General features: G+C 44.5%; 1 protein-coding gene across 3 annotated transcripts in view; it reads right to left on the bottom strand.

The window, feature by feature from the left end:
• Positions 1-13,417, bottom strand: part of WWP1 (WW domain containing E3 ubiquitin protein ligase 1) — a 105,328-nt gene that overhangs the window by 34,921 nt on the left and 56,990 nt on the right. For all 3 annotated transcript variants that reach the window (XM_046642642.1, XM_046642641.1, XM_046642640.1), the window contains exons 9-10: positions 11,356-11,692; positions 983-1,078 (exon numbers count right to left, since the gene is read on the bottom strand). In XM_046642642.1, the coding sequence (XP_046498598.1) occupies positions 983-1,078; positions 11,356-11,692 (433 nt within the window). The remainder of the gene's footprint in view (positions 1-982; positions 1,079-11,355; positions 11,693-13,417) is intronic.

Genomic DNA, 13,417 nt, shown 5'->3' with positions numbered 1-13,417 from the left:
TCTTTCAAGGCACCCGTGTGAGAGCCAAATCAACCACGTGCTGGTCCCAAATGTGTTCTGTTTCATTCCGTCAGGCCTGTTTTAAGATTCCCTCAGAAAACAGCGCCCTTCCCTACTTCTCCACCAGAATTCTCCCCATCCTCCAGGGTGCAGTTCCTTTAAGCCAATTTGTGTCATTAATTTATACAATGATTTCAGAATTCTTCAACAACCAACCTCACAAAAATAACATTCCTTGCCTTGAATTTTCTCGATTGAAGACGTTTTACTTTGGTGGACTTTAAGCTGCATCGGGAAGGGGAGCTATTCTAAGTGGCAAAGACAAGAAGGAGAGTATCCCAGGTACAGGCAGCGTGTTCACGGAGGATATAAACAGTATCATCCAACCAGCCCTCAGTGCAGTATGTATAAAGAGTTATGAAAGATGAGAACACAAAGGAAAAGGAAGATCAGTTTGTGAACGGCCTGGAATGTAGCCTAAGAGCACGAACTTCATTTAATTATAGCAATGTTTTTATTCATTTAAAACCCTCTACAATTTTAGCCATAACGTAATACAACTCTACTTGTAGCAATCTTTTAGATCGTAATTTTGGACCACTCTCGTATCTCTTATGTCATTAAATCTCATGAAATAACATAGTTTAGAGATCACTATCTACGGAGAAACATATGTATAAATTGTCCTAAATATGCTTTCATTCCTTAAAAAATAACAAGGATTGAAATAGGACCAAAACTCCGTGATTACTCTCAGTAACTCATGCAACGTTTGACAATCTCTTGAGAAAGCCCTTCAGACTAACTGCAAAAGAAACACAACACAGCAAATCTCATTTACTGAACATACGTTACTCACAAAAGCAAACCAAGGACGCATAATATGCAAAATTAAAGAGTCATTTTATGTTGTAGTAAATAAATTTTAAAAATTACGTATATGATAAAATACAACTGAAGACACGTAAAGATGCTACGTTACCCTGGAGGTAAAGGCTGTGGCCTCTCCCACGTGGTCGTCCGAGTGTTATGATCCACGTAATAGGTTCTACCATGAGGATCTTTCCTCTGTTCCCACCTTTAATAAAATGCAAACATAAGAGACGATAAACTACGATGACCTAAAAAATGATTCTGTCTTATAATCAGGAAAATTACAGACAAGTTTTACCTTAAAAGGCTAGATATATATTATAAAGTTGTTTCTTTTCTCAATTATTAATGCTTTTTAAGTTTCTAATTATTCCCTTTTCATTAACCATATTGTAAACTCAGTAAGTACAATTAGCAGAGGAGGAAAGACTAATATCTAAAGGTTTTAAAAGTTACTAATTTACAGAATTCCAAATCATCAGCAAACAGAAACTGAATCAAGGGGAGAGGAACTTCCAGCCTGGTATCACACCCAAGGCACGAACCGTCAATGAAGGAATATTCACGTTTGCCTGCAATTTCAAAAACACACATCTGAAAAGTTTTAGCGGTATCGCCTTCAAGAAGTATGTGGTGGCGCTCTTCATGAAAATCCTTCCTCTATATGCATTTAGCGTCTTCTTTCTGTGCATCTCTATCCCTCTCCTGTTTGGGTAAGCTTCAGAGTTTATGGACATGCCAGTTTTATCTTTTTCTGTTCTGTCTTGAAGACTATCAATTTCTTATTTCCCCACTCTCATTTTCTCCTCTGTGGTCCCTGTTTCTTCCTCTCCAGTCTTTCCTTAACTTGGTACAGAAGAAAAATTTTAAACATAAAAAGTGAAAACCTGGTATTTCTGAGTTTAACATTCCTGTTTTCAATTTGAAAGTAAAATAAATGGGAAATATTTTCCTTTCCCTTAAACACAGGGACTCAATTTAATTTGACTTCTCTTTAGAGAAGACTTTAATTATTAATTAACTTTCCTATACAATGAGCATACATACTAAAGCTATTTGCTATACCAGGAGTACACAACCATACTTAAAATGGCAAGCAGAAAAAAATACTAATTGTTGTTGAGGCCACATGTAACAAACCTAAGTCACACAATGCTGAAGTAGTAACCACGAACAACACAGACGCCCAGGTTCACAACTGACTCAGCATCACGTAAGTTATTCAACTTATCTACTCCAAAGTGTCTGTGCTATAAAAGCCTGTACTGGAACACTCACGCTATCCTGTACTACAAAACTTACATACTCATTCCTACCATCAGCCCTTGAATTTTTATTGCTATTCTATAGCAACATCTCCATCTTTTACTATTTTTAATTTAGCTTTAATTTTTATCAAAATTATATATACTTTCACATTGCTTAACATCTACCTTGAGTTCTATAATTACACACATCTCACAGCTGAAAGTCATACAGTCCACAAGGCTCATTACAAAAACACTGCCTACTTCTTAACCTAATTTTCCACTCCCCAAAGGCAACACTTTCAACTGCTGTAGCCAATTCTTTTACTTACTAACAAGCTCACTTCAGTACTTGTTATCCAATCTCAAACAAGCTGTACTGCCTTCTCGCTGTGAAGATGAAGCTGAGTTCCTTTCCTGTGCGCACGCACACACACACACACACTCTCTCCGTAACACTTACCCTCCCTCCACACACACACGTGCTGCATCCTCCCTTATGGTTCTTATTATGACTACATAAACCCTCCTAACGGCTGAGCCATGGAACACAACAGCATTTCTGTTTTCAGTTGTCTCCTTTCTTCCCGTTTTCTACGTACTTACCATTAACTCCAGATACTTTTCAAGTTGCATAAATCTCTCAAAATGCTTAAGCTTATTAGGTATTTTATCAACCACACCTGCCTCCTGACTTGCTCAGTCTACACTGGCTGGCTGAGGGCCTGCCGCCTGGGGCTCTCCCTTCACGATGGTGCTGGCAACGCCACTCACTCCTCTTCCTTCAGATCCCTAATTCCCGGACCCCAGGTCTTCACTTTCACGACTTAGTTGTGGAGGAACGAGTCCTGGCAGCTTCCTAAGAAACACTACATGGGAAGTAAGCTCTCAGACACCGAGGACGTCTGAAGACGGATTCATTCTGCACACACACTCAACAGCATGGCTGGAGGCAGAATTCTAGGTTGGATTCATTTCCCTCAGCATTCAAGGCACTGCTCACTCTCTTCTAGCCTCTTGTGTTGATTCTGAGAGGTCTAATGCTATTCTGATGAGAATGAGATATGTTTTCCCTTTTTTTAATCTCTGGAAACGTTTAGGATTTTTTTCTTGGGTTCCAATGTACTAAAATTCTCACAATGAGGTGTCTTAATATAGATTTATTTTCACTTATTATCCTGAGTTTTGGTGAGCCCTTTCAATAAGAAAATTCACGTCCTTCATATTTGCGGGAAAACAAATTTTTTTCCTTGGTTATTTTGTTAAGGATTTCCTCCCATTTTCTCTTTCTGGAACTTTTCTTATCAGATCTTCTGAACTGGTCCTCTAATTTTCTACTTCTCTCATTTTATAAATTTATCTTTTGGTTCTACTTCCAGAGAAATTTCTTTATCAGCCAAGTCTTTCACTGCAGTAGACTTCCAAGAGCATTTGGTTCTTTGAGGATTCTGTTTTCACAATTCCTCCTTCTTGGTTCACGTGTCATATCCACGTGTATCCCTCTGAGAATATTGAAACAGTCTATTTCCTTCAAGCTGTGCTGTCTAGGCTGTTTGCTTTGGTCTCCGTCTTGCACAGTGAGAGGCGTCCCTCAGAGGTCTAATGAGGAGGAGACGACAACGCTGCCTGGGTGGGGCCTGCGGATTGTGGGATCAACTGAAGGGGGCCGTAGAAATAGACATCAGTACTGTGAGTCTCTTCTGGGGGTCTTTGGGAGAAGACACTTCCAATCTCCTGGGTGAAAAGGTCACGTCCTGTGATTTGGGCAGGAAAGAAGGACGCGGGTTTGAAAATTCACTTGTTAATCTCATAAAGGTTCACCTGCGTCCCAGGTTTCATACAGTGCCCCGCCCTCTAACATGCCCGGCCAGCGTTCCCGAGTGCAGACGGCTCCGGGAAGAAGCCCCCAGGCGGGGCGGCAGTCCTGGCCGCTTGGAGGAGAATTAGGGACTCATCTCTCAAGGTGAGTTTCAGGCGTCTTGCTGTTTACAGTGCCATCTTCACCGCCACTTCCAAGGGTAGCTGATGCTGCCCGTTCCCGAGCCACTCGGAAGCGCCAATGCGCAGGCCGGGCTTTTCCCACCGACAGGCCAGAACTCAGCTCTCTTGGGTTTGCCAAGTCAGCTCCACTTAGTCACCCTCCAGACGACTGTGACCTCATGAAAGACCTCGCACGGAAGCATGCAGCTCAGCCACTTCCCGATGCTCAGGAACTGGGTAAGAGTACACGTTTGCTGTTTTCACCTGCTAAAGTTTGGGGTAATTTGTTACACAGAAACAACACATAGGAAAATACCACGAAATCACTCCAAGGAACTGAGGTGGACCCACATATTCAGACCACACGCTCCACATATTCAGAGGCGGGGCCTCGGTCCGCAGAGCTCACGTGAGCACTAGGAGCACAAGCACAGAGCCTGCAGAGAAGAGGCGCTTGATGAACACTTACTGATTAAGTATTCAGTGAATGTGTGAATCTGCTCATACTGATGCAGAAATACGACCAAGTTTTAAAAAGCAACTGAAAAACAGTAGGTAGAGTGCAATCCCATTTTCTTAAAATAATTCTACAAGTGTATGCAAAATAGTAACTGATGTAGCGGCTCTGTGCCCTCTTCACCTCGTCCTTCTCAGAGAGCCTGTCCCTGCCTGACATCATGACGAGGCCACACGCTCAGCCTGCCGAGACCCACGCCCCACAGCAGCAGAGTCCTGGCACCCGGCCCCCGAGCGCCTGGAAGGAAGCCTGACCAGAGGAGCTCCCTGGTGGGGAGCTGGGGCACTTGAACAAATATTTCTGTACGATTTAAATATTTTATTTGGTCATGTCTTAGTTTTGTGATCAGAAGCAAATTTTAAGCTTAGGGGAAAAAAAATAAACACAACCAAGTTCTCCACCCATATAATGGGCCATGAAGCCCTTTTCTAATTTTACCCTAAGTTAACTGCAAATATTTCTAATTGAAATGCAACAATATGCAGTAAGCACGAAGCATAATGCTAGCCACTGGGCCTTAATTTTTCCAGAACAGGGGATCACTTCCAGATTTTAGTGTTCTTGCTCTAAACAAATTTATCTTTCTCAAACTAAACTGCCTGCTATACAGAACATTATTGAGAACTACTTTCGAATATCTTTTTTATAATTTTATACATTCTATGCACTAGACCAAGGATAAACTAACTTCTACTGGAAAGTGCCAGACAGTAAATATTTTAGGACTTTTGGGCCAAGAGGCAAAGTCGAGATTATCATATAGGTACTTACATAAGGGGAGAGAGAATTCCTGTCACTCCCCACCAGTTTTCCTGGGGGTGGGGGGTGCCCAGCTGTCCTCTGCTGACAACATTCTCGGGACACAGAACCCCTGGTGCACAGGGGAGGAGCCTGGTCAATTTCACGATCCATCCCGGGACTCCAGGATCCCAGGCCTTTCCCTCCTCCCCCGGCAGCTGGTCCCAGAGGAGGGAACTTGTTGATGTGTTACTCTCAGAGTGAGATTCTCCCTCCTGGGGTCTGCAGCAGCCAAGAGTGAGTCCTCCCTGTGTAGGCAGTGGTCAGAGCGGGCCGCAGGCAGCAATGAGGGAGAAAGGTGCTGGCGAGAGGAGCCGGGGAGGTGGTACGGAGGGCAAAGGGGGACAGCGCGAGCGACTCAGTGTGATAGCCCACTAGAGCCGTACCTACGGGTCCTATCAAAGCAGCGGGTTGGAAGTGGCCAGAGACTAGATGATCCCAGTAGTGGAAACGCATGAATACCCTGAAATAGACACTAATTACCTGGCTGCCTATGAAACTTCTTGGCAGAATCCTTGAATTTCATAGAGAAGGTAACTGCCACATTTCACCTTCAACCATAACACTCCTTTCTTGTATTCAGACAGTCTGCCTGTCTCACTAAGCCTATACATAAATTTTTTAAAAATCTACTACTGAACAAAGACCTTATTTAAAACAAAAGGAAATGTGGAAGAATTTTGTGAAACGCATTACAATAGAAAGAACAGAACAGTTACTGACCGGATAATGACTGTTTCAAACTCGGACCATGGGGTGGGCAGCAGACTGGCCTTCTCGTAACCCCATCCAGCAGTTCCCTCCCCCTGCACGGCTAGCCCTGCCTCCATGGACTCCCAGCCCCAGGGAGCCTCTCCCATCTCCCAAGACAGAGAGTGGCCTCGCTCCTCTGTCTTCTGGCCACTTCTACCCAACACTCGGCTTTCCCTGCGTGCTCACAGGGAACAAGTTCTACTCATTAGTTCTCACTCTTCAAAAGAGTTTTTATCACACTTCCACCCCTCCATTTACTCCATCTCGTAGCAACCGCTTTGTCAAAGGCCAACAGCAAATCCTCTCTTTGTTGTTAGCTTCAATGGGTGCCTTTCAGTTCTTATCTTACTTGAATTTTTCAGCAGCTTTTGACCTTGTTAACTGTTTCCTCCAGAGGCATTTTCAAGCCAGGTCCTTTGCTCAATTGCTCACTCATTCAGCTATTTAATCAAGCACTAATTCACTTATTTAAAAAGTATTTATTAAGTACCTGCTACATGGCACAGTTTTAGGCACGAGGAATACAGAAATGGACAAAATAAAGTCCTTCTTCAGTCTAGGGGAGAGAAAACCGACAATAACACATAAACAGATATATGTCATATGGTGATTTAAGTGTTAGAAAGAAAAATAAGACATTATTTATTATAAACTATAAAAAAAACTCTAAAGAGTTGATGCTAAGGCCAGCCCAGTGGCATAGTGATTATGTTCTTGTGCTGCACTTCGGCGGCCCAGGGTTCCTGGGTTTGGGTCCCAAGTGCAGATGCACACACCATTCAGCAAGCCATGCTGTGGCAGCATCCCCCAGTCAAAATAGAGGAACACAGGCAGGGATGTTAGCTCAGCAACAATCTTCCTCAAGCAAAAAGCGAAAGATTAGAAACAGATGGTAGCTCAGGGCCAATCTTCCTTACCAAAAAAAAGAGTTGATACTGATTCCATTTATATTAAGTACTAGCAGAGGGAAAACTAATCTATAGTGGAAAAGTATTGGAACAGTGATTGCGTCTCTAAAAGTAAGGACAGGGACTGACTGAAAAAAGGGGCTGGAGAGAAGTTTTTAGGGCGATGGTAAGGTTCTGTATCTTGACAAGGGTTTGAGTTATCCGGATGTATCCATTCATCAACACTCGTCACATGGTGATCATTTCACACTATATACAAATAGCAAATCATGTTGCTATACACCTGAAACTAATGCAATGTCAACTATATCTCAATTTAAAAAAGTCATGAAAATGGTACACTTGAGCATTTCTTTCTATGTAAACTTCACCTAAAAACCTTTAAACAAATACTAAGCTGTAGTTAATGATATACAAGCTGAAGTGTTAAGAGGCAAAAGTGTACCGAAATCTGCAACTTACTGAACTGCATTTAAAAATGAGATGGATAGAGAGACGAAGAGACACGCAACAAAGCAGGTAGAGAACATGTCAATTGTAGAATCCAGTGGTAGGTATACAGATGGGCACTTTCTACCCGTCTGTACATTTTCATAGTAAAAGGTTGGGAAAAAGTAAGGCAAGGTTAAGGGATGGGGGCAGAGGGGCCTGACTTGGACACAGGAATCGGAAAAGGCCTCTGGAATGAGGTAACTTTGTTGGCGCCACTCACGTAAACAGTAATCTTTACTACACACATTAAAGATTTGGCTCTTACTATCTCTAACTGAACCAGGGTATAGGGTGTTGCTCCGGTCTCTGGTGCCTATCCAGTAAAACAAAACACTACCAGGAACTGGGGCCAGACGTCTGTCCCACCCGGGGACCAGCCCCTCTGTAACCGCCTGTGGTCTGTGTTCCGTAAGGTGGTTCTAGTCCCCCGTCTCCCCCGTGCCAGCAAGCTGTCATCAAACCCTTTCTCTCCTGCCACCTTGCCTCTCAACTGCTGGCTTGCCTTGTGGCGAGCAGAAGACCCCTTTTGGCAGTAAGAACATTCGAGCAGAGACCTGAGTGTGAGTCATGCAGCCCTCTGAGGACCGACATTCCCTACAGAGGCCTCTGGGGGAGAGCACTTTTTTTTTTTTTTTAAAGATTTTATTTTTTTTCCTTTTTCTCCCCAAAGCCCCCCGGTACATAGTTGTATCTTCTTCGTTGAGGGTCCTTCTAGTTGTGGCATGTGGGACTCTGCCTCAGCGTGGTTTGATGAACAGTGCCATGTCCGAGCCCAGGATTCGAACCAACAAAACACCGGGCCACCTGCAGCGGAGCACGCGAACTTAACCACTCGGCCACGGGGCCGGCCCCGGGGAGAGCACATTTGACGTGACAGACGGACGGCATCCCCAGGCTGGAACATGCTTCCTCCAGAACACTCTAACATCCACAATTCTACTGGGCAGTTAGCTAACAAACTGAGCAAATTACCAAAGCAGGTAAACACAGGAACTAAGAAAGAGTTCTGAGGGAAGAGGATGCAGATTGGAAAGCTGCTGCCTCAGTCACTAAAGTCGAGTCCTGCCTGGGCCAGAAGAACCGGCCTGGTCCACCTTCCTCTTCTTGCTCCTGCACACGGCACATCCCCACGGCCACCTGCACAGGGCCCTGGGAGACCAGCACCATCCTTGGGGCAGCTACGCAGATTCTCACCTGGGTTAGTAGCTTCCAAACTTTCTGACCACAGCTCACAGGGTAAGAAGTACATTCTACATAAACAGCTCTGTGTGCACTAGACTGCTATGAGTTTACAGACTTTATACTTACACACACACACTCCCCAGAACAACCTTTCTGGAAACAATGCTTACTCGCACCACATCTAACACACCTCAGTATTTTCTGTTCTAATCTGTATTGATCTATTTCATTATGTGTTCAAATGCTGGTCCTAATTTATTAATGGGATGCAACCTGCAATCTGAAAATCACTCATCTAGATTACGACAAAATTCTCCAAATGCAAAAATCACATATGGTGGCCACAGGCATGCTGAAGCATTCATTCGGCCCCCACAGAATTAAGTGTATGCACTTGTCCTTTTAAATTGGAATGCCTGCTTCCCTCATTTGTAAAACAGCCAGGCTGCTAACCTAACTTGTCTCCCTAACTCCTGATCTGTCTATACCACTGTTAAAAAGATCTTAATAAAATGCAAATATCTCCATGCCACTCCCCTGCTTAAAATTCTTTAACGCTTAACCATGATTTTCAGGAGAAAAATTCTCAAACCCATAACAGGCATACTAAGTTCTTCACAGGACTGTTCACTCTTCAGTACTACGGACCCTGCTCCCTTGATGCTGAACTCGAGCTGTAACAAAAGGCTACTTCCTTCGTTCAGCGTACTCATCTTCATGGATGTGAGAGCAACACACAGCTGGTGCGATGAGAATAAATCCGCTGACCACCTGCGCCTCCGTTAGTGTCATGCTAACCCCTGCCCCCTCTTGGCCCGCCCTGGTGGTCTAGATTCAGATCCGGCGCTCTCCGCGAGTAGCCCGGGTTCACTTCCCGCTCGCTCAGGGAACCACCACCCATCTGTCAGTGGTCATGCTGTGGCAGCTGCGGGTTGCCAGGATGCTGAAAGCTCTGCCACTAGTGTTTCAAACACCAGCAGGTCTAGACAGGTTTCAGTGGAGCTTCCAGACTAAGACAGACTAGGAAGGACCTGGCCGCCCACTTCCAAAACAACTGGCCATGAACACCCTGTGAATAGCAGGAAAGCATTGTTTGATCCAGCACCGGAAGGCAAGAGGATGGCACAGAAACACTGGGCAGGGTCCGCCCTGCTGTCCACAGGGCGCTAAGAGTGAAAAACAACTCAACAGCACTGACGACAGCTCCTCTTTCAGAAATCCACAGAAGGGTCAGCTCTTCTGAAAGTAATGAATAGCACTGACCTCCCTTCTCCATGTTTCCTCCCACACATCCTAAACTTACCTCTAACAGAGCTCTAATCGTACTGCACGTCACTGACTGACTCATCTGTACCCCTCATTACACCGTGAGGTTCTTCATGGTGAAGAACCCCTTCTTCTATGTCTGTGTCACATTGGCAGACACCTGAGAGACTCCGATAAGTGATTCAGCTGCCAAAGATAGGAGAGAAGGGGACCATGAGAGATTTCCGAGAGGGAAGGGAAGATAACATAGGGTCCGAAATGCTTGCAGAAAAAAGAAGTGGAGATTCCAGTAAGTAGCTGAAAGTAAGCTCAGAGAAAGGTCTGGCCTGGACGCAGAGATTTAACAGTGACAGGAGTGTGCCAGACCCACCAGCAACAGCGCAGGCAGGAGAGGACCAAAGGTGAAACCACAGGCAGGCAGTGGGCAGAATCAGACGCGCCAGGGAAGAGCACCGAGGAAAACGGCTCAGAAAGTGAGAAGGGGGCTGGCACACGGTGGCCGCCCTGAGAGAATGAGGGTGGCATGCGGAGGCCTCTAGAGCGCAGGTGCAGCAGCTACGGGAGCGGACACTAACTGCTGTAAGCTGTGTTGGAAAGGACTGTGTCCATATTTTCATTACAGCATTTCCAAATTATATGGCATAAATGTTTACAAATCTGAGCCACGAAATACGCTTCCTGAAGGCAGAGACAATGAATCATTAATTAAAATTAGCATCACCAAAGCCTAGAAAAGAGTCAAAAAAACTGTTAAGTAAATAAGGGAGAGATGACCAAACGGGCTACACACACAGAACACCCTGTGAGGGACATCACGGGGGCTGAATAATTGAAGCCGGGAATTTAAAGGAGATTAAGAATTACTGAGCAGCAGTGAAAACCTGAGTTTGTAACAGCCAATCGGCCGAGTCAGGCGACGCCCCCACAGCACTCAGCATTAACTGAGGAAAACGATGGCTACTTGTTCTCAAGTTTGGGGCCCGAGGAGACCATGAAGGAAGCCAGAGAACTCAAGTTTTTATGCAGAGTGTCACGGTCACTCTTATCTAAAAGTAAAAATAAACCAAGAACCAAATCAAGGGGGTCTTGCAAATTAACATCAGGTTTTTTCTTTTCCCTCCATATTGCACATAATTCAACTACATGAGCAATTGTTCCTAGTTTTAAAAAGTACTTGGCTTTGCAGCAAATAAACAAATAGTATGAATCTTATTCCAACTTAGATTTTAAATTAATGAACAAGGGAAAAATTTTATATATGCATTCCACAGTCATATACTATCAAACAGTTGCTGCTTAAATGCTAAGTCAAACATCTAAAAAAGTCTATTTAACCTACCCTGATGGCAAGCTTTCCGTGCCAGCACTCCCGGGCTGCTGCCGCACAGGTTCCACACACCCGTCTGGCTGTCTCAGTTTGGCTGCTTCAAAAGCAGAACCGTTCCCAGAACGAGAGGGGGCAGAGTCTGATGTACTCCTAGCTTCAGACCCAAAGGCTGCACTGGTAGAAAGAATACATTCATTGTTTTCTGAGGAGGTCGGTATCTCTGGGACCGAAGGATCTTCAACAGCAGTACTAGTGCAAGATGAGGACAGGATGGCTTCTTCAGACGCGACTGCAGGAGCCGGGGCAGACGCATCATCGGCGGGTGCAGATGAGGATGATGCTCCGTTAACTGAAACGGGAACATCAATAAGGCAATCTATCAAAGAATGACACAGCAACCAATCCACTCACCAGTTACACTTGCTCAGAGCCGAATTCCCACTGAGTGACGTACCAGGTACCGATGAAAATAAAATGACACTGTTTTTTGTTGTTCACATTTTAGAGATAAACATGTAAATAATGAAAACTTAAGAATACACACACACCCCAATAACCTTAAAGAAAAAGAAACCAATGTTAGTATAACAAATGTTTTTCTTCTAAATTATTAATTCTGAAAGTCTGCATGGGTTATAGAAAAACTTTAACAATGATCCCTTTCAATCTCCCTTTTTGTATGCAAATAGTAGCTAACATTAAAAGAACTCCTGCCAACAGTGGGAAACAGACAGTGGCGTTAACTCTGAAGACAGCAGTACAGAGGACCGCAAAAAAGATCCAGGAACTCATTCTACACTTTCTGGAGAAATAACCCAGTACTGGGATCTGGTGATACAACTTTCTTAATTTTCATTTTAAATGTGATGGATTCATTTCAACTACGTGTCACTAGAAAAGTCAGTCAAATTAAAACTGAAAAGAGAATAGATTATTGATCAAAACCTATTAGAAGATTGCACATCAAAGTTCTAAATGAATGCGGGATGGAGACATAATGGAGATATAATTTAGAGTAAAGGAATCTTCAGGCAGATTTTTAAAGAAAGAAAAAAACCAGAAAGGAGAGAAGAGTGTACTGTTAAAGGAATCCAATAGTAAGTGCAAAAGAACAGCAGAATCAATGAAGTTCTGTACCACACACAGGGGAGAGAAGGGCTTAGGGGGAGAGAAGCAGTAACGAAATACAAGAAATAAAATGCACAGCTGCCCTGTACCCAACACCGTTCAACAACAGGGAGGATGAGAAGAGAACGTGCAGAGACTGAATTGTGGTGTCACCTCTATGATGCTCACTTACAAGAATGATCTCATTTAGTTTTCACTCTTCAGTAGCGTGGAAATCAATTTCCACAAAAGAAAAGATTATCAGCAGTCTTTTCAAAACAAAATGACACTAAATGGGAAAAGAGGAATATCTGAAAAAAGATAACCCAACAAGAAACCATCGTAAACCTTTGTGCACACTAAAACAGAGCACGTGAAACACAAACAGGTGGAAACGGAGGAAGGAAATTATTATTAAATAGCACCATCCAGTTGCTGGACGCAAAGCCTTCCCTCCCACAGCAAGTCAACGGCACGTGCTCTGGGCTCCACTCCACCTTCACGCCGCCGCCTGGGCGCTCTGCGCACTCACAGCCCTACAGCAGCTGCGACCGGGCTGCCTGCTGCTCGGGCTGCCTGCTTCTCTCCCGTCTGACTGCAATCCAGCTCCAAAGAGCAGCCCAGGAAATCTTTCTCAACACAGAACAGGCCTTTTCATTCCTCTAATTAAACACACCAGTGGATTCCCACTACCACCAGAATAAATGCCAGACTGCCACGGCCCAGGACCAAGACCCACACTGTCTGATCCACAGCTGCTCCTGACCCCACGGGGGTCGTCCTCTGCCCCTTGGATGGCGCAGACCCCTTCCCACTTCGGGATGCGTGCTCTCTGTCCCGGCCCTCAGGACATGCCCGCCTGGCTTCTGCTCACCCAGAGTCCAGTCTCCACAACATATCTAACGCTGTGCCCGCCTGCCCTCACCCTAGGCCACACGTTACACTGTTCTGTCTTGCTTCTCATGTT

This window comes from Equus quagga, chromosome 16, assembly GCF_021613505.1.
Source record: "Equus quagga isolate Etosha38 chromosome 16, UCLA_HA_Equagga_1.0, whole genome shotgun sequence".
Taxonomy (NCBI): domain Eukaryota; kingdom Metazoa; phylum Chordata; class Mammalia; order Perissodactyla; family Equidae; genus Equus; species Equus quagga.
The sequence above is the reverse complement of the archived record's forward strand: the minus strand, read 5'-3'. Positions and strand labels throughout refer to the sequence as shown.